Source organism: Protopterus annectens, chromosome 9.part0 (assembly GCF_019279795.1).
Source record: "Protopterus annectens isolate FY-2018-M chromosome 9.part0, PAN1.0, whole genome shotgun sequence".
Lineage (NCBI taxonomy): Eukaryota > Metazoa > Chordata > Ceratodontiformes > Protopteridae > Protopterus > Protopterus annectens.
The window spans coordinates 1,286,812,428-1,286,832,201 of NC_056743.1; the positions used below are offsets into that span (position 1 = coordinate 1,286,812,428).

The window sequence follows — 19,774 nt, forward strand, 5'->3', positions numbered from 1 at the left end:
CTGGCAGGTTATCCCCCAACATCACAATGGGACATGATACTGGCTGGGTGGCCCAGGACATCATCATGGGACATGACGCTGGCTGGGTAGCCAATATCACGGTGGGTTAGTATACTGGTCAGGCAGTCTCTAACTCTTTGATGGGGCAGGTTGCTAGCTGGGTTGTTACTGACATCACATTGGGAACAAGCTGCTGACTGGGTGATGTCTTGCATCACAATGAACAGAATGTGGGCTGGACAGCGCTCGGTTCTAGACGTCTGGCTCTAGACAATGAACACTGCAGTTTAAATGCTACATCTGATGCAAAGTAAATGGCACAGACTGTCTTCATTAGCATCACAATGAATTACATGTTGTTGCCCAAGTGGTGACTAACGAGAGTCAGTAAATCCTAGGAAAGATAATACACAGCTTGTATAACATATCTGAGTGATCCATTGCAGGACTGTGAGAAAACAATAGTAGGCTTGAGGTTCCCAGTATCAAATTAGGGTACAGAGAGCAGTCCAAGTCTGTGTGAGACACAACACCTCAGCAACAGTGTGAAGATGGAGTGCAACCTGTTTGTCCCAGCAAGGGAACGTGGTGAAGTGTTCAGGATGTGGAACCTAACACTAAACAATGACTGGGTTGCCTAATGCAGAACCAAACACTAACTTAATAAAGCTGTAAGGGTGCATGACTCCAGCACTGGACTAAGGGCAACATGTAAGATCTATTATCTCATCAATGGGGGTGGGGCAGCATGAAAGACACAGAACCACAGAGCAGGAGTATGGGCAAAGCACACAATCCCTACACTGGGTAAGAAGAATTTTCAGCATATGTGTTTTCCGCACACCCCATCTTTATGGTGAAGACAGTCTGAAATGGGAAATCCCAGCTTCAAGGTAGGGATAACAAGGTGGATAGCTGGAAGTTGACAAGATACAGGGACAGTGATTAACACAGGGTGGCGGTTGAAGTGAACATTGACTAGCCTTCAACCTTAGGCTGTGCAGTCACTTTAAGAGAGGCAGTCCTCATTCAATATGGGAGAACAAAGAACAGAAAAACTGGATGAATTAGTATCTGTGCATATGGTCAACCTATGCTATCTGACTTCATATAGAGTAGTGGAAAGTGATCAAAATAACAACAGAGTAAACCTCTCCCCCAAACACATTTATTCCAGACTAACCATAGCTGTACAAAGTAATTCCTTCACCTCACCCCACCCAGAATACATTAGGCTAGTTGCTGTGGTGTAAAGTTAGGAAACTATAAAACATGACTGGACTGATGTACCTGAGAACCACTTTATTAGTAAACAATAAAAACAGGAACAAGAAATCCCTCAATTTAAGCTCTAAACTAATGTAACACATTCAAGTAGAGTATTTAAAAAAACTGTCTATTTTTATTACATTTCATCTATTTTATTATGTGGTTGCTGTCACTTTAGGATTTGAAGATATTCTAAGTATTCATTATGATTGTGATATATTATTGGTTTGATTAGAGCATGTGATTATTAGATGGGTTCTAAATACCATTCCTGAATATGTTACATTAGTTCTGATGAAATCCTAAATGGACAAAAGAGCATAACTTGAGGTACTTCTTGTTCCAGTTTTTATTTTCCACTAATAAAGCAGATCTCGACGACACTGTCCTATTCATAGATTCATAGGTTCATAGGTGTGTAATAGGCTAATGGCCCTGGAGCCTTTACAAGCCTAGCCCATAAGATTACCCTGGTATAGTGCCACCTGACATTAGTTCCCAGTGCCTCTGTCATGTCGAGCCACTGGAGTGATCCCCAGGATGAATTTTCTCATCCACTCATCAAGATTTCTCTTGAAGAGGGCCAGTGAGATGCTCTGTTTGACATGTATGGGAAGTCTATTCCATAGCATGGGCAGTCTGTGGGTTATGAGCCTGTCCCTCCAGCACGTTCTGCTGATTGTGGCAATGAGGTTGAGGCATGTTTTATAATCACTTGCTGAGTTTTTACGATTGTTGTTTGGAATGTTACTGTAAAGTCAGGTAGCCTGTGAAGCAACAGTGTTCTGTCACAGTATCACAGTTTAGAACCCATGGAATGAGGGATGAGTAAAGGCAAACATATCTGGGAAAAGATCAGCAATAATCACAGAGGGTGTTAGAACATCTCCAGCATATGAAGGAAATGCTCAGCAAAGTAAAACAGCTACCACATGATCTACATTGTATTGTCACATGATATGCACTATGCGATCATATGGTGTGCCCTACGTTGTCAGATGATGTACACCATGCTGTCATGTTATGTACACTACAGTGTTGTGATGTGCACTATACTGTCAGATGATGTATGCTACGCTGTCATGTGATGTGTTGTACAATGTGAAGTGATGTGAACTATGCTGTTATGTGATATGTGCAATGCCGGAATGTGATCAGCAGTATTACTCACCTGATGGGGAAGGCTGAAGAGAAGACACATTAGGTTTGATATCTGGCAAGAAAGGAGACTTCACGTCTTGACCTGGAGACATGTAGGGTGGAATCGTACTTCCTGGCGTCATAGGAGGTGTAGGGTTACCTGGTAGGGGAGAACTAGGGTAACCAGGCATTGACCTTCCAGGCTGTAACACATAGATTGAAAAACAGTTCAAACATACACAGTTATTATGCATACTAGCACACGAACACAAAAATTAATTTTAATTTTAAATGCCTGGTCAAAACCAAAGCCTGGCAACAATACTACTAGGCCTTGTACAAACAGTGTGTTCTGACACTATCTGCTCTTTTATTACTCAGAAATATTCACCGTGGTCTTTACTCCTGCTCCAGCCAAAGCTACTAATTGATTAGTCATGACTGAAACACCATTAAGAATGCACCCCCCAAAAGAAAAAGCTGCACCATTTTCAGACTCATTCCAGGAAGTAGATGAATGCCACAAAACAGAAGGGAGTAACCAGGGACAGTACTCCATTTGCAGGTCAAGCAAAACTGGCTAATTTCAGAGTAGGCGGGAGGACAGAACAACAAAATATTATAAAAAAGTAGAAAGCAACGACAAAGACAATGGAAAGGAGGAGGAGTGTTTAACTTTGCTGCACAAGCAGCTTATGAAATGCATGGTTAAAAGCTGAAAGAATGCCTGGATCAAGAAACAGAGGTCTGTGCAGAATGCTACTCCTTCCATGCTACTTTTAACACCTTATGCTCTCCCTACCTACCCGAACGTTTCTGCATTGTTACTTGTTAGCTAGAACAGCACTGCCTACACACTGCAGCAAAGGAGCATAACGGCTTGTCTGTCCGTTCACTAGGCCAGAGGTGTAACTTAAGTATAGTTACACTGAACCGGATATTCCATAAATATTCTACTGCATTGGCACAGTTTAAATTATACTTTAATTTGAAACTGTAACTTACTTGTTTGTTAAATGGGTAAGCAAACTGAGTGAATCAACTAGCATAGTTTTTAACCATGGGAAATAGGAAGAAGCCACATTTACAGAATAGAACCCCCCACACAAGCAATAAACCTCAAAACTGTAGAGGAAAAATATTTACCACTTAACAAATGCCAAGTAGTTCAAATGATTTTGTAAAATAGAAAGGTACATAAAATAAGAGGAAAGTATTTATTAAGAAAAACTGTCTTCAATACATGCACATTTGCTCTCTGCACCCAGACGTTCTTTTGATGGTGGTTAGGATAAAAGTGTTGATAATTGCAAAACCATAACGAAAACAAACACGTCTCAACAATATTTATTATTACTAGGTGTACAAAACGTCATGCTAGTAATTGTAAGACAGCACAATTCAAAGCATAGTAACAACTATGTCGTAGGCAACTTACCCTGGATTCCAAAAGCCTACAAATTATGTTTCTTAACAAAAGCTGAGACCTTAAGCATTAATAAGATTTCCTCTGTTGTTGGTGGCTAATATGCTCAACAAAATTGATTGAAAACACAAGCCAGACATTGCATTTGACAAAAATAGACTAATCTTGTAATCTGAATGCCATCTCTCAATAGTCACCTTTTGCTACACAATTAACAAAGATTAAATACGAACTGCCAATAAGAAAATCCGCCATTTTGTGACATTAACCAGACACAGGGAACAGTAATACACCTCTCTAACTGGTTACAGACTGCCTGATGTCCAAACTCCTTTATCCTAACTATTGCCCCACTCTCATTCAGAAACTAGCCCACACCGGCTTTCATGACACTATGCTCTAAAGTCAACAACGCAATGCTTCTAAATCTATCTAGAACAGATAAATATCTTCCAGTCTGATAAGGAATGACCTTGTACTTCTCAACTATCCAAAATTTTACAAAATGCTCAGAGTTTTGCCTCATATTGTCTGTTCCTCATTTGTAGTTTTTTGGCAAATTACTGAGGCCTGAAGTCACAAAATAATAAGATTTTGAGTTTCAGACTTCATATCCATTAGAAAATGCATGTTAATGACACAACTGCTAATCTATTAACTTTCTGATTTTACCCGAGTAATATTTAAACTCTGTCCCTGATATTGGGCATCCCCCTCCCCAATCATTTTTGGCTTTGCCCAGAATTTTTGTTCTAAGAAGTTGAGTGGTATGATGAACTTCCCACAAGCTAAGAAAAATTCAAAGTTCTACTCATTTGCTCGTGATCTGTCAAAAATCAGAACCAAAATGGATTTTTCTTTCTTCCTCGATATGTCTACAAATGAGGAATTCTTACTGGTCAGAACAAACATGAAGTAATACGGGATATGGGTGTCAGAGTACAAAACAGGTCTTTGCAAAAAAAAATCATCGTGGCTTAAATTTGAAATGTTTTAGAGTTGCAGATTTATGCACTATATTCTTTACAGGTGGAAATATAATCTTAAAACGACAGAATTCTAATAGTGCCCAACCAGAAAAATAGTCAAGAGAAGGTAGAACTCTGTTCTAGAAAGATCTTTGCTTTTTAATCTCTGGTTCTAAGAAAGCGTAGTTAGTACGGCAGCTGATCAAGGACAATACTACCAAAAGGCCATTTCATCCAGACCACTTGTTCAAGTTGAATGCCTCCCTGTAATACAAGATTAGAGATGGGGTCTGGCTAGAGTCTGATTTAAGGTTTAGAATTAAGGTTGGAGGTTACTGTGCTCAATATATGTGTTGTACTGTTTAAGACCGTCTTCTTGATTGCACTTTATACATTTTCATTGAATGTTTATTTTTAGAAAAAAATTATGTTTTGTTGGTGCTTTTTTCATCTGCATGCACTTACTGATGTTGCATCTGGTGATGTGGTTGTTGACATACTGTCCTACATCCAATATGCACCACTTCTGACTGCTTTACATGTGTAATTATGAAAGGTTTTATTGATTACTTCATTCATTTATATAGTGATTTATATTTGTCTTTCACTTTTAGGGTGAAGCTGAGGGTTTGTACAGTATAACTTGTCCAATTACTTTTGCAGGGGATATCATATTTATTTGGAGAGATATAACAGCAATTAGACACAGATCCAAACCAGGGCAGTTCTTACCTTGGCTTCTGCTCTGTCAAGAAATTTTTTAGGCAATTTCCATTGTTCCAACTTGTACCTACATCTGTCTCACTCTCTGACTAGCATTCATCTTCTGCCAGCATACTCAGACTGACAAAGGTGTATCTAAATTTATTTCTTCTCACTTTTCATAATGCCTGGATTTTTTCCATAGGTTCTTACAAAAGATGCATCTTCAGCATTAACCAAACATTATAACGGGATACACAGTCCCAAGGAAGGAGACATAATTCAAAGATATCTTGAATGAGCTGCTTTGGCATTCTAGCTCCATCCAGGATAAAATGTATCCATACATTAGGATGGTTTATCTTTTGTAATACTTGTTTCGGAGTCAGATAGTGCAGCCGAGGGAAGCCCTCAATGTTTTAGAAACAAATACTACCTTAGATCTGCCTGATCTCAGTTCCCATGCATACAGACATGATTCTGCTGGTATCTGTATAATTCATTGTGGTTTAGGAATGCATTCAATAACTGCTGTAAAGTTTTGCACCAAACACTGTAATATTTGAGGAAACCTGTGCTGATTCTGGATTTAGCATCTTTGGTGAATTTAAGACGTGGATTAACATCATCCTTTTGTTTGTTTTTACTTCCTGATACCTGTCCTTTGTGACCATGAAGTTCCATCCCCCACCGTAACAGTCCTATCAGTAATTCATTCATCCTGGAGTCGAGGACTGAGGGCTGACGGTAGTGCTGTCATCCAAACTACTTCAACAACGGTGTGTCATTCAATTCCACATGTGAAGTTTGTTTCAGGAGGATGTGCTGTTCATAAAACAAGCACCTCACAGGGTCTCAGGTCTCCAACAGTGTGGCATTCAGTTGTGCTAATGTACACATAAGGAGGCTGTGATTTGTATGAAGCAAGTATTTTGTTGGGTTTCCATCAAGGATCCTACCAATGAAAGTGTGCGCTGGATGTGCACACTACATGACTACCCCTGAGAGAGGTGAGCAGGCACTGTTACATCATGCTTTCTTTTCCCTCTCATCAATTCCTCAGTGCCTGGTCTGACAAATCAAAGCTGGGACAGCTAGGTAAATGTCAGGGCTTTGTCCCTCTACACTAATGGTTTTACATCCTACTTAACCACTGCTTACATATAAAACATAAAATGATTTTGCTTACAAAGATTATCAATGATCTTACTTCAGACTTCGTAGGCAAATGGAATAAATGGTTGCATTTCATTCAAGCTGCAGCTGACCTTTGCCTTGTGCACTTTGTGCTGGACTGTATTGCTTTATATAGGTTCATAGGTAAGTATTAGGCTATCTGCCCAAGGGCATTTATAAGCCTAGCCAGAATGTGTTGGCTTTCGCCACTCCCTTAGATTAGTTCCCTGTGCCTCTGTCCAGCAGAGCCATCAGTTCCCTGCGCCACTGTCCAGCAGAGCCATAGCAGAAAGCCCTTTGCATGTCATGTTAAAAGTGTTACTTACAATGTGGTTCTTAATTAAAGGTCACAGTTAGTTCGTAATAAATAAGTACCGATGTTACTGTACAAAAAGTTAAATCAATGAATTCATTAAAAGGAAGAAAGTCTAAGTACATGAATAAGTGACTGTGTGCTGGCACATAAAGAGAGTGGAATATGTGGGTGGCCTAATGGATGAATGAGAACATGCCTGAGCTAATAAGTGAGTGAGTCAGTGAACAAGTGTGTGAATCAGTGAGCGTGTGTAGGCTACTTCAGTAAGTGAGTAAAACAAACTGTTCAGCTGGATACTTAAGACATATCTTGGAAAGTCTGTTATTTGAGGAAAAATTGTGATTTTACAACTTACTACATTTCCAGATGCGTTATTATATATTCGGCAAATATCATTTCTTCAGTTACATGTCAATGCTTTTTTTCCTTGCTAGCATGGAAACACTGTTAAACTTAAAGAATGTTTCATTACACAGCAAAAAAATAAATAAATAGTGTAACGCTGGTGTTTTATTGGAGGTAGTTCTGCATAATTCACTGGACTGGTGTTTCACTTACCAAAACATTCCTAAAATACTCTTGGCATAGTAGTCTGCTACCACATAATTCCCTGGACATTTACAGCACTTTCCAGTTAGAGTGGAAATATAGTCCCAGGACAGTACTATGGCACATGTTCTTTACATCTTCCCATGCTCGTCAAACATTTTAGCTCCATACTTCAGACAGTACACTCTCCTCCTCCTTCCATCACCCAGCACATCTCTTATTTGCTGCAAATAAGGGTGACTTTTTGGGAGTTCCTCTATGACCATGAAATATGTATACACAATGGTGGTGTACCTAGTATATCTAACACCCAGAGCTGAGAATTTTTTTTTTAACACACACACACACACACACACACACACACACACACACACACACACACACACACACACACACACACAAACAAAGACTCCCCGGAATGGAGATTTTTTAATCCCACCCCATGCAGACAATTTTTTTTCTGGTGATTACAGCTTACTGCACTGATTTATATGCAGTTGGCTACCTGCACGAACAGGTGATAACATCTAACAGACAATTACTTGGCTTTGAATACAACTGGCTTAATAAACAAATGGATGTGGCCATTTGACGCAAACACATATGTGATTATTAGCCAAGTATAATCATATTTATTTCCATCCAAAAGCAATAAAACTTGGTACAACAAAATCCTTAAAATTATTAGCACCCAGCACAAAGCTTTAAATAAGCATGTGACGGAATATGTTGGTATGAAATCTGTACCACTTGTCCTCACTTTGGAAATCGCACGCACAGCATAATATTTCACAGCCCACCACAGACACACGCCTTTGTTGCCATTTAAACAGTGACTACTAGATGATGTTAACAAGTATTTAGAAGAAGGCATATACTTGTAAATAATCACCCAGACATCACCATCCTTGACCATATTTCTCAAATGTCCCTGATTTTAACTCAAATTTTAACTCTACCCCTTTTAATCCCTCCTAAAACTGATGACTTTTGGAGAAAAGGTGGTGAATTACCCTTAATAAATAACAATAATTAGAGTTATAAACTTCTTTTACTTCAGAAAATGTATATTTACTCACATTCCGTAACTGTATCCCTGTCTTGTTTTTTCCAATAACTTTTTAATTAATATTTTCTCACATAAAATACAAGTAGAGATATAAATAAGTTGTAACTGTGGTACAGTTGAATGTTACAGAATGTTTAACATGAGAGAATGTTTAACATGAGGAAGTCATTCAACAGATAATACATACTTTGCTAAATGGTTTACTATCAGATGTTCTACATAACATTTGTTCGAATGTACAGATGTCCAAACCAAATGTTCGGAAATCTGTACACCGAACAGTGTAAATGTCAAACCGAGCATTTCAGTGCAGTCGAATTTAGAAAATGTCGACTACACTGAAATGCTCCCACCCAACATACTACAACTGTTTTTTGCAGGGGGCAGGCCTCCCTACACCGCCCACCCCCCCACTTATATATACAAACTCCGAGATCTCACTACAGTGAGGGTGAGGGTACATTTCCCCATCCCCACTATAGCGCAATCTGCACTGCAATGTTGGAGCTGACAACAGCGGCCATTCGCTCTTGTCAGCTTTGACATTGTGGTGATTGCCCTAACAGTTCCCCTATGTGGTTTTTGCACATAGTTCGTTCGTTTAAAAGATGAACGAACATGTGATAGTAAACCTTGCTAAATAACATTCAAAATAGCTAGGAATACAGTATTAGATAAACACAAGGAAATTATTATTTTATATGTTAGTCATGGTAATAATGTTTTAACATTTCACTTGTACATTATAGTGACAAATGAGGGCATACTTAGAAATATAACACCAACCTACACAAAGAAATCAGTCTACTCTACTAAACCTTATATACATATTTACAAAAAAATTGTCGTCTTAGATAATACTGTTACTACTCCCAACTAAGAGATGTGTTTACTATCTTTATTTCATTAGCATTTGTCTTGTAATTTATAATAATATATCAATTAATGTTTTTAAGTAATTCTGATAATGTTTGAGTCTTCTGACTGTTTGTATAAAGCTTCTTAGCCAATATCTATTTTTTGGCCATGTTTTTGTATTCTGACTAGGTTAGTCTTGATCTTTCTATCCAGTTATTTGCTATGTAAGATTTCAATAGGGTGCATAGTGTTGTTATTATGTGATTAAAGAAATTATGATTCTTGCTTTTGAATATATGCAGTATTGCTGTCTCCCATGACAAAGTGAATTTTGACTAGCCTGATTTCTCTATGAGTAATCTTAGTGAGCACCAGAATTTATAAACTGGTTTGCAGCTCCAGAAGATGTGGATGACATCTGCCTCTTTATTAGGACAGAAGGGACAGTAAGGTGACTTACATGGACTGAATTTATTTAGGTCTACAGGTTGTATGGTATGCATTATTAAAAAATCATGATCTGGGTATATATTAATTTTTATATGGCATCAGTTTCATAGTATTTCTAATAGCTGATTCATTCTGATTGTCTGTTATGGTATTACCTTTTCCTTCCCAAAACTTTGAGAAAATTATTGTATTTTGATATTTAATTTTTGCTACTAATTTATATGTATATGAGAGCATTATCATTTTATTTAAGATACATTTTTGAATTTGTTGTGCTAATTTGACATCTTGTTCAATTACATTGATATCTTTCGTTATTATACTAAGTATAGGATTTGTTTAATTATCATTTTATAATTATTGTTTGCTCTAAGTAGGTTTATTATATTTTCCATTGAGAGGTTTTGTATTTGGTAGAAGGTCCCATACTGTATACATTTTTTTTATTAATGGGTACTTATTTAGGTTTACCATGAAGTTTGCTAATTGTATCTGCATCTTATATTACAAGTACTAATATTTTAAAAGTGTCCCTGATTATTTCTGGAATTGTCTCTGACTAATTCTGGATTTGCCCCTGACTGGTTGAGAGCTGTACCTCTGATAACACAGGCTTACTCTCTGCCCACAGCCATGCACGTATCTTTAATAAAGGGTATAATATAACCACAATGCAAAGGGACACATGTTTTCATTCAGTTCTGGTACACCTACTAATACCCAGGAAAATGATCTTACCTCTCAACTGTCCGGATTTTTGCACAATATCCAAATTTTTCATAGTTTTGGTCTGTTCCTCATAACATTTATGATTTTCTGGCAAATCAATGAAAACTGAAGTCACTAAACGATGACAGGCATTTCAGTTTCAGACTTCATATCCTTCAGGAAATGTATGCTAACACAAAATCTTTCGCTCTAATAACTTTCTATGTTTATAAAAGCAATATTTAAAATATGTCCCTATTTTGGGGCTTTAGACTTTTGCACTAAGAGCCTGGCAATTTTATGTGGTTCTACCGCCAATGCTGAAAACTTCCACAGGAGGCAGTGTAATTAGATTCCTTTGACTAGAAAGGAACATGACCACTCAGCAAGCAGACTAAACCGGTCTACCTCACTAATGTAACAAGCAATAGAAGTAAACAGTAGCAATGATGTTATTCAAATGTAGCACACAATCTTCTGCCTTCTCGTATATGGGATATCATGGCATACTGATTCGCTGATATCTCTTACTTGCACCTTAGTGCATGACTCCCGCAGTCTTGTTATTCTCAGACAGTCTCTCTGGTCCTGTCTCATCCTCCCAGACTTCCTTCTGTATTTTTCCAATCTCACTGCATGTTTGCACGCATGAATTCATGCATGCAAAATAAAAAAAAAAAAAAAAAAAAAAAGCTCATGTTAAGCTTTTTGCATTCTGAAATGCAAAAAGGTAATAAAATATCCTGGGAAAATGGAAAAAAATCGATGAAAACCTGCCCAGAAATTTTTATTTAAGAACCCCCCCTTACTGTTTGCTCCCACCCCATTAGTATACCATGGATATTCATATGAGGCAGAAGAGCCTATAGTGAATGACAAGCAGCCCTACGCAATAAGGATGGGAAGAGGGTCCTAAAAGCCCACAAGAGGAGCATTGCAGTGATCCAAGCCCTGCCTGTACTACAGTCTGTGACAAAGTATCTTTGCTCATCTTTTGCTCACAGCTATTGCCAGGAGTCAGTACCACAATATCCAAAAGTAACACCACTTGTCTGGGATGGAAGTCCCGGCTGTTTATTATTCAGCCCAGCTCCCAGGTTTGCTCCTCCAGTGCCAAATCTCTTAAGCATTCAGCACATTCCTGGAGAAGTAATTTACCATCAGCACATTGCCTACACTACCAGTGTATTCCTATGATGTGGTTATACTTCAAGGACAGTCCATTCCAGGAGCAGTGCTGCACGTTCTTTGACAACACTGCATAATCAGCACATTTGTGACTGAACATAACTTCAGGCATTACTGCACTATCAGGCACTGCAGCACATACGATGCATTCACATGGCACTACAATGGTGTCAGTACTTTGCTTCAGTAATATTGCACTGTCAGTACACTTTCAGTGTAGCATTATGTTGTCACGTAATACATTCTTCAGACAGCACTAAACGATCTGAACATTTCCTGAGCAGCATTGTGTTCTCCATACATTCTTGTGGCACTTGAATTGCATTCCCATGGAAGCACCATAGAGCCATAAAGTTCCCATGACAGTAACAACACATCAGCATGCTCTTGGGTAAAATAGGGAATCAGTATACTACTGTGGCTTTTTACTACCATGCAGTACTTTAGCACATCTGTGAGATAGGAATAGAAGTATTACATTCTTGCTACATTTTTTTTTAAATATCTTTATTAAATCCTGTTTTAGGCAGTGAAATTGGTACACATATATTAATAGAAGAGAAAACAAACCATGGTAAAATTTTAAATGTAGTTTCCATACATATTTTAACAATTACTCACTCAAACATTACATACCTTCCCTTAAACCTCACTCCTCATCCTGAGTGAGGTTTCTTTTCGGGGATAAACTCTTGGCCATTAGCCTAGTAACCTTCTGTGATCCTATGAATATTATTCTGTGTGCACTTTTTCACAAATTCCATTTATTTGTTTAATTTATTTCTTCTCCTTTCTAAAGATCCTACGTCCAGTTCCTTTATTTCCTTTATAATATTCAGTACTAAAATTACAGTTGCTTTAGAGTTTGATTTCCATTTTCTAGTTACTGCATTTTGGCAGCTAATAGCATTAAACTTAGTAAAGCCTTATAATGTCTAGGTAGTTCAGCTCCTGTGTCCCAGCTTAAAAGATTTTCTTAGTTACAGCAATTTGCATCCCCAACATTTCTGACAAAGTACTGTGTAGGGAAATTTTAAAATCTGCCAACTCATTACTTTCATAAAAAACATGTTCTCAGTTACCTTTTGCATTCCCATCAAACATCCAATATTTGCTACCTACCTTAATGGAAATTCTCTGAACTCTGCATGGGGTAAAGAAACACCTATGCAGACCCTTCTAAGCAAAAATTCTAAACTTTGTTGCAATATTTGGGGGCCATACAGGTATGATTCCATAATATCCGCGGTGGTGGTGCTGCTGTAGCATTGTCGCCTCGCAGTAAGATGCTGTGCGGTTCGATTCTCAGCTAGAGCGTCTTCTGCGTGGTGACATGTGTGAATGGGCATACCTTCGTTGAAGGTTGTGCGTCAGGCCTGGCAAGCTGGTATGCAAAAATCAACTACCAATCATTAGCGGACTGGAGTTTCCGCTGTGGCGACCCCTAACCGGGAAAAGCCGAAAGACACAAACAAACAAACAGGTATGATTCCATAGTTCCTTTGTAAACTGCCTTTCATTTCTACTTCCCAATCTTTTTTAACTATACCCAATTCATTATTACAACTATTTTGCAATATTTTACATGCCCTACTAAGTATCCCTTTTTAACCACAGCTTCTGTTCTAGACTCATCTAAAAACTCTGCTAGAGCTGGTCTTTCACTTATCCCTGGTGGAGAATGCAGTCTCTAACCTGCAGTCCAAGCATCTGCTTGGCATCCTCCCTCCCAAGTTATTTGCTCCCAACATCTTGGTTCTTTTGCTAATTTTCTCCAGTAAATTTCCGACTCCTCTTGCTTACTTTCTATATCCCTGTTTGCAGTTATCCCTACTGGTAAACTCTCATTCTTCCATTCCCATGTGTTGATCTTAGAATAATTTCTGTTACTTTATGAATATAATATTCTGTATGGTTGTTATTCTCTTTAAGACCAAAATCCTACTCTTTCCTTGATTCTGACATTCCCTCTTTATTCCATCATCATCCCTTTCCACTTTGATTTATAACCTTCTGCTTGTATTATGTATATGAACCTTAACTGTGTAGCTCTAAAGTATCCCTTCAAATCAGGTAAAGCTAAACCACCTTGTTCTAAGACTTGGGGGGGGGGGGCACTTGCTATCACTATATTCTTGTGGAAATCCTGCACTCCTAGTACATTCCTGGTGACAGTACAACACTGGCAGTACTATGCTATTAGTACATTTTGTGGGCAGTATTATAATGCGGTAGGATATATTCCTGTAGTATTTTTGCACTATCAGTACACTCTTGCATTAGTACTAAACACTCAGTGCATACCCACAGCAGTACTGCACTCATGATATACCCTTTCAGTAAGACAGTGTTGTCCTGTACCAATGTAGTGACCGTACATTCTTTTGGCAACATCACAGTTTGCACATTCTATAAACAGCACTGCATTGCTAGTATACTTCTGAAGCAATTCTATACTGTTAGCACATTTCCAGAACACTTCAATGTCAGTACATTCTTGTAGCAATGCTGCAGCATCAATAATTTCTTGATGCAATAATAATTATACTCTCAGAGTAATAATGCAACATTACTACATTTCCTCTCTGTGTGTACTGCATTGTAACTCCATTGTCATGGCAGTACTGCAATGTCTGCCAGCATTATTTACTGCATTACCATGGCTGCCAGTATCTTCTTGTAGAAGCACTAATACTGGTGGCAATTCAATATGTCTGTTCCCCAAATAGTACTACATTTTCAGGTGGTAGTGTAGGTATTTGCACATTAATTTGACAATGCTGCAGTATCAGTACATGCTTGTGTAAGTTACTATACTCACAGTATGCTCTTGTAGAAATGTCTGTATTATTAGAACATTTTCTAGGCAGTATTACCCAGCTAGTATACTATAAAGTGAAAAGGAGTAACCAGGGACACAGAGCTTCCATTTTTTTAGAGAAAAATACAGGTAAATCCCAAATCTGGATTGTCAAACTACTGCGCAAACCCCAGATTTTCATGGAATTTGGTATTTTAGGCCGGAACATTCATTCACTACAACCTATATTTCTTCTCAGATTTGCTGCTTATAATACAGCCAAGCTTGCTTTATTTGTCTGCTCTGTACCTAGAATCTCTTTTAATTTTGCATATATGGAGAAGCATTTAGAAAATTAATATGGAATTACTGCTAGGATAAGAGACAACATTTAAAAATCATGGGTATAACTCCTGGATTTCATCTCATGAAAATGGAATTTCATTGTTTGAGAAAGGAAATTTGTGTAAAATCTTACCATAACCATAGATATCCTTCTCTTCCATGTTGCAGTATTCACTAGTGGGTTTACCCTACTTCCAATCAACTTGTCCGGCCAGGTTTCCAAAGCTTTTCCAGTCCCAGAAGGTGTGTCGGACGTCTGACATGTTGGCAGGTACGTGGGCCATAAATGTGATGTCTGCATGCACCGGCCCTCAGAACCAAGGAAGCCCCAGAAGGACCAGTCCTGATGGCCTAGCCTGTACAGAAGCTGAGGAGAGTAAGTGCAAGGATAAGAGGGGGATGGGAGGGAAGGAATGCAGCAACATGGAAGAGAAGGACATCTATGGTTATGGTAAGATTTTAAACAACTATTCTATGTCCTTCTATTCCAATATTGCAGTACTTACTAGTGGGTGAGTGCAATAGTTCACTGGTGGCTGGAAGGTGGTCTGTTTGAGGACTCCATGGAACCCATGCAGGATAGCCCTGGTAAATCCTGCCCTGGCCCTGGAAATGTGGTCCAATTTATAGTTTCTGGTGAAGGTGTGTACAGAAGACCAGGTAGCTGCTTCCAGAATGGATTTGGTGTCTAGGCTTTTGAAAAAGGCTCCAGAGGAAGCCATGGCTCTTGTGGAAAGGGCTCTGACAGTGTCTTCCCATGGTGTGTGTAACAAAAGGAAATGGCTCTGGCAATCCAAGAGGAAATGATTTGTTTTCCCATTGCTTTCCCCAGAGCCCTGTGGTGGAGGAAACAGCTGTTCTGATTTGCGTAAAGGCTTGGTCTTATGCAAATAGAATAGAAGTTGCCTGTGGACATCCAGGGTGTGTAGGACCCTCTCACTGTCTTCCTGAGGGTTAGGAAAGAATGTAGGTAGATGAATAGCCTGATTCAGGGAAAGGTCATTGACCACCTTGGGGGTGAAGGAGGGATTAATCCTGAGGGTGACCCTGTCCATATGGAAAACTACGAAGGGTGGGGTAGCCATAACAGCTTGGAGCTCCGAGACCCTCCTGGCTGAGGTCAGAGCTACTAGTTGTACTGTCTTCCAAGTGCAAAATTTCAAGTCAGCCTTGCCAGCTGGTTCGAAGGGTGGCAGAGTAAGTTTTTCTAGGACATAGTTAAGGTCTCAGGAAGGAGGGGTCGGTTTTCTGGGGGGGGGGTCTTAAGTGTAAAACACCCTTTAGGAATAGCTTGGCTGGGAGTCGGGAAGCTAGCAGAGGTTCCATAGGCAAGTAGGCAGAAATGGCAGACAAGTGTGCTTTTAAAGAGGAGTAAGACAAGCCTGTCTTCAGGAGTTCACACAGGTAGGACAGAATCAGAGGCAGGTCGCTGTCCAGCGGCTCCATCTGTCATTTGTGACACCAGATAGAAAACCTTCTCCATTTCGAGAGTAAGATTTCCTTGTGTTGGGTTTCCTGGCCTCCTGCAGGACTGAGTGGGTGGAAGAGGGATAGGTAGTCTTGGAGGGGGAGAGAGAGCCAAGACATGAAGTAACCCTTCTTCAGGATTGTCAAAACCCATTTGTTGGATGTCACTAGGGTTCAAGCAGGGAGGCAGTGAGAGACACGGGAAGACAGAGGCATAGTGGGAGAAGGTGGAGAGGAAAGGGAGACAGGCAGTCAGATACTGCCTGCCCTTTCTGGAAAGGGAGGTCTCTGGGCAGTTGTCTGAGGAGTCCTAGGCCGAGTAGATTGTCTTCTGTGGGCTCTTCTAGACCTGGAGGGGCAGAGGGCATAGACGTTTTCCTTATGAATTGTATCTTAGCCGGGTAGTTTCTCTGGAACTTTGGGATTGGAGAGATAAGGAGATGCTTTAAGTCTTGGAGTTCTTTCCCTTTTTGTTGGAGTGACTTGAAAAGGTCAGCCACCTTGGTGCCAAAAAGGACAGAGTGATCCAAGGGTGCATCCAAGAGTTTGTCCTTGAAGTCATCCGGGAGGGGCTGAAGATGCAGCCAGGAGTATCTCCTCAACACAGAAGCAGATGCAGCTGACCTGGCAGAGGCTTCAGCTGCATCATAGGCACACCTGACAGAGTGCTTATTAACTAAAGAGATGAGCCCAAGCAAGGAAGACAGAGATGCCTTTGCAGCACAGTCAGGGATATCACTGATATCTTTAGAGGCTTTGTCTAGTAAAGCCAAGGAGTATTTGACTATGTGTGATTGGTAATTCGTACCCCTGAAAGCCAGGGTAGCAAAAGTGTAAATCATCTTTCCCCACCTCTCCATGGCCTTGCTGTCTTTATCTGCAGGCAGGACAGTGGTAGTAGGGAGAAGTTTGGTAGCCCTATCAGTAGCAATAGAAATAGTAGCAGGGTCTGCTGGGGGGGCAATTGAATAGGAATTTCTCTGCATCAGGTACCCTGTATAATCTGTCTGCCCTTCTAGGGGCAGGTGGCTGGGAATCTGGATTCAAGCATACTGCAGCAAAAGCATCCAAGAAGGCAGGTTGGACAGGTGGGATAGGAGCTGGGTTAGGAGATTCCATCTGGATCAAGTCATAGAATCTTTTTTGGGCCTCAGACATGTCTGAGCAATCCCATTTAAAATGTTCTTTCATAAGGTTGACTGTGTCCCCGAAGGTAGGTCTTCCTCAGGGCAGTCAGGTTCTGCAAAGGCTTCTTCCGGGGATCCATACCTCAGAGGGAAAGAAATCTGTGAAGAGTAAGACAAGGAGTCTTCTGAGGAGTCTGACATTTCCTCCTCTGCAGGGTGGCTAGGTGTTCTCTCAGGCAGGACAGGCCAAGGGCTGAGAAAAGGTGGAGCAGCTGAAGGAAGGTCTGTAGTAAGCCTAAGGGCCAGGGGGGCATTGTAGAGGCTCTGGCTGAAGGCTTGCCAGTCGGGCAAGGCTTCCGGAGTTGGCAGAATGTGCCTCGTCTTTTGTTTCTTCTTCTTAGACCTAGCCTGTGTCTGGTTGGCAGTAGGCCTGGATGTCACAGAAGGAATGGAGGACGCCTGGTCTGAAGTGCCCATCTCAGTTACTAGTTCCCCCCTGGTATCTGCATCAGGCACAGGGACATCCTCCCTAGACGTGTCATCCACTCTGGATTGTGTGGCCTCCTGATAGGTACCCGCTTCATCCAAAGTGGCGGACACCGTTTCCTCGGCCAAGCTGATGACAGCTACTAGCTGAAAATCAGTGGAGGGAGGCACAGTGGAAGTAGACAGCCGCGTGGACATGGCTCTCTTCCTGGGTGGTTCAGATGGGGCGTCAGAGGCGGCTTCCATACCAAGAGCGATCTGTCTAAGGAGCTGGTTTTCAAGGTATAAGTCTAGGGCTTGAAGTTGGCGATGAAGGGTCTTAGGGATGAACGACTTACAAATGGGGCAGTTTTTATAATCGTGATCCCTGCCCAAACAAAAGAGACTTTGGTCATGGGTATCTTTATGGGGAATTTGCCGATCACAGTTGCACTTGCTCTTACCGGACATTAACAGACTATAGTACTACAAAAAGGACTGAAATAATCCCCAACAGGGTACTTATCTTGATGCAAAACTGATCTGATATCCAGAAGTAGTAGGAACACCTGGCTTACAGCTGGCAGCTGAAAAGTTCCAAGAGCCGGTGCACGCAGATGTCACATTTATGGCCCACATACCTGCCAACACGTCAGATGTCTGATGCACTTTCTGGGACTGGAAAAGCTTTGGAAACCTGGATGGACAAGCTGATCGGAAGAAGGGTAAACCCACTAGTGAATGCTGCAACACTGGAATAGGAGGACATCTGTAAACCAGTGTTTCTGCACATAACATTACTACGACTACAGTAGTTTGCCAGTGTGCAACAATGCCCTTTCAATTATACCTGCTGCCAACCTAAGTAGGCAAATACTTACCTTGCTGCTTCCACAGACAAGACTGTGAATAATCACCATCTTGTGTCCTGTCACATTCAAGACTGTCTTCTGCCTCAGGTATATGGGCTGTTTTAGGCAAATGGTTATCCAAACTTCATTCTAAACACTTGAGAGGTGTAAATCAGATACATGTCCAGTCTTTCCAGAATTCCTTACTGTGAGACCCCTGCTTGAAAACACTGACTCTAATTTTCTGCCACACATTATTATCCAGTGGACTGACCAGGGGCTGGTTAAACTTTCTAGGTTTCTGGTATCAGCCAGGGTTACAACATAAACAATCGTGTGAGGTTATTATACAAACAGTGTTACAACTCACCCCATTCATGTTGTGCTGTGCATAGGCATCAAAACTCCCTCTGGTGAAAGAAGTATTCTGTCCATTAAACTGGTCGGTGGCCTGAAAATAAGACATCATAAAATACATTATTCACTCAAGTTAGTAACCCTTCAAGCTAAATACTGCTATGCAAAACCTCCTAAAACTCATAACGTAATATACTACTCAGTGTGCAAGACTTCAGGCAAATTTAAACTGATGCAGTGCTTTCATTTTTTTAAAACTGAAATTCCATGACCATGAATTGAACCTGGGCCATAGCACTGAGAGTTCCAAATCCTAATCAAAAGATGACCAAGGATCCCTTGGTGTTAAAACTTTTACACTGGGCCATGCCAGTTATTTCTAACTTTGTATGGGGATAAAGAAGAAACTGATAAGGGACAAAAAAAGTTTTCTAAAATGAATCTACAGCCCGGTTACCTACAGATCATGAAAACACCAGTTACTCTATTTTTAACTGTGCTAAAATATGTTATGCAGGTTTTCTTAACTGGAGAGAACCTCAG

The 19,774-nt window shown here is 40.3% G+C and overlaps 1 protein-coding gene across 6 annotated transcripts in view; it reads right to left on the reverse strand.

The window, feature by feature from the left end:
* ZMIZ2 (zinc finger MIZ-type containing 2) overlaps positions 1–19,774 on the reverse strand; it is a 698,887-nt gene that overhangs the window by 111,928 nt on the left and 567,185 nt on the right. For all 6 annotated transcript variants that reach the window (XM_044084229.1, XM_044084228.1, XM_044084227.1 and 3 more), the window contains 2 exons: positions 19,245–19,325; positions 2,441–2,612 (listed from right to left, as the gene is read on the reverse strand). In XM_044084229.1, coding sequence (XP_043940164.1) covers positions 2,441–2,612; positions 19,245–19,325 — 253 coding nt within the window. The remainder of the gene's footprint in view (positions 1–2,440; positions 2,613–19,244; positions 19,326–19,774) is intronic.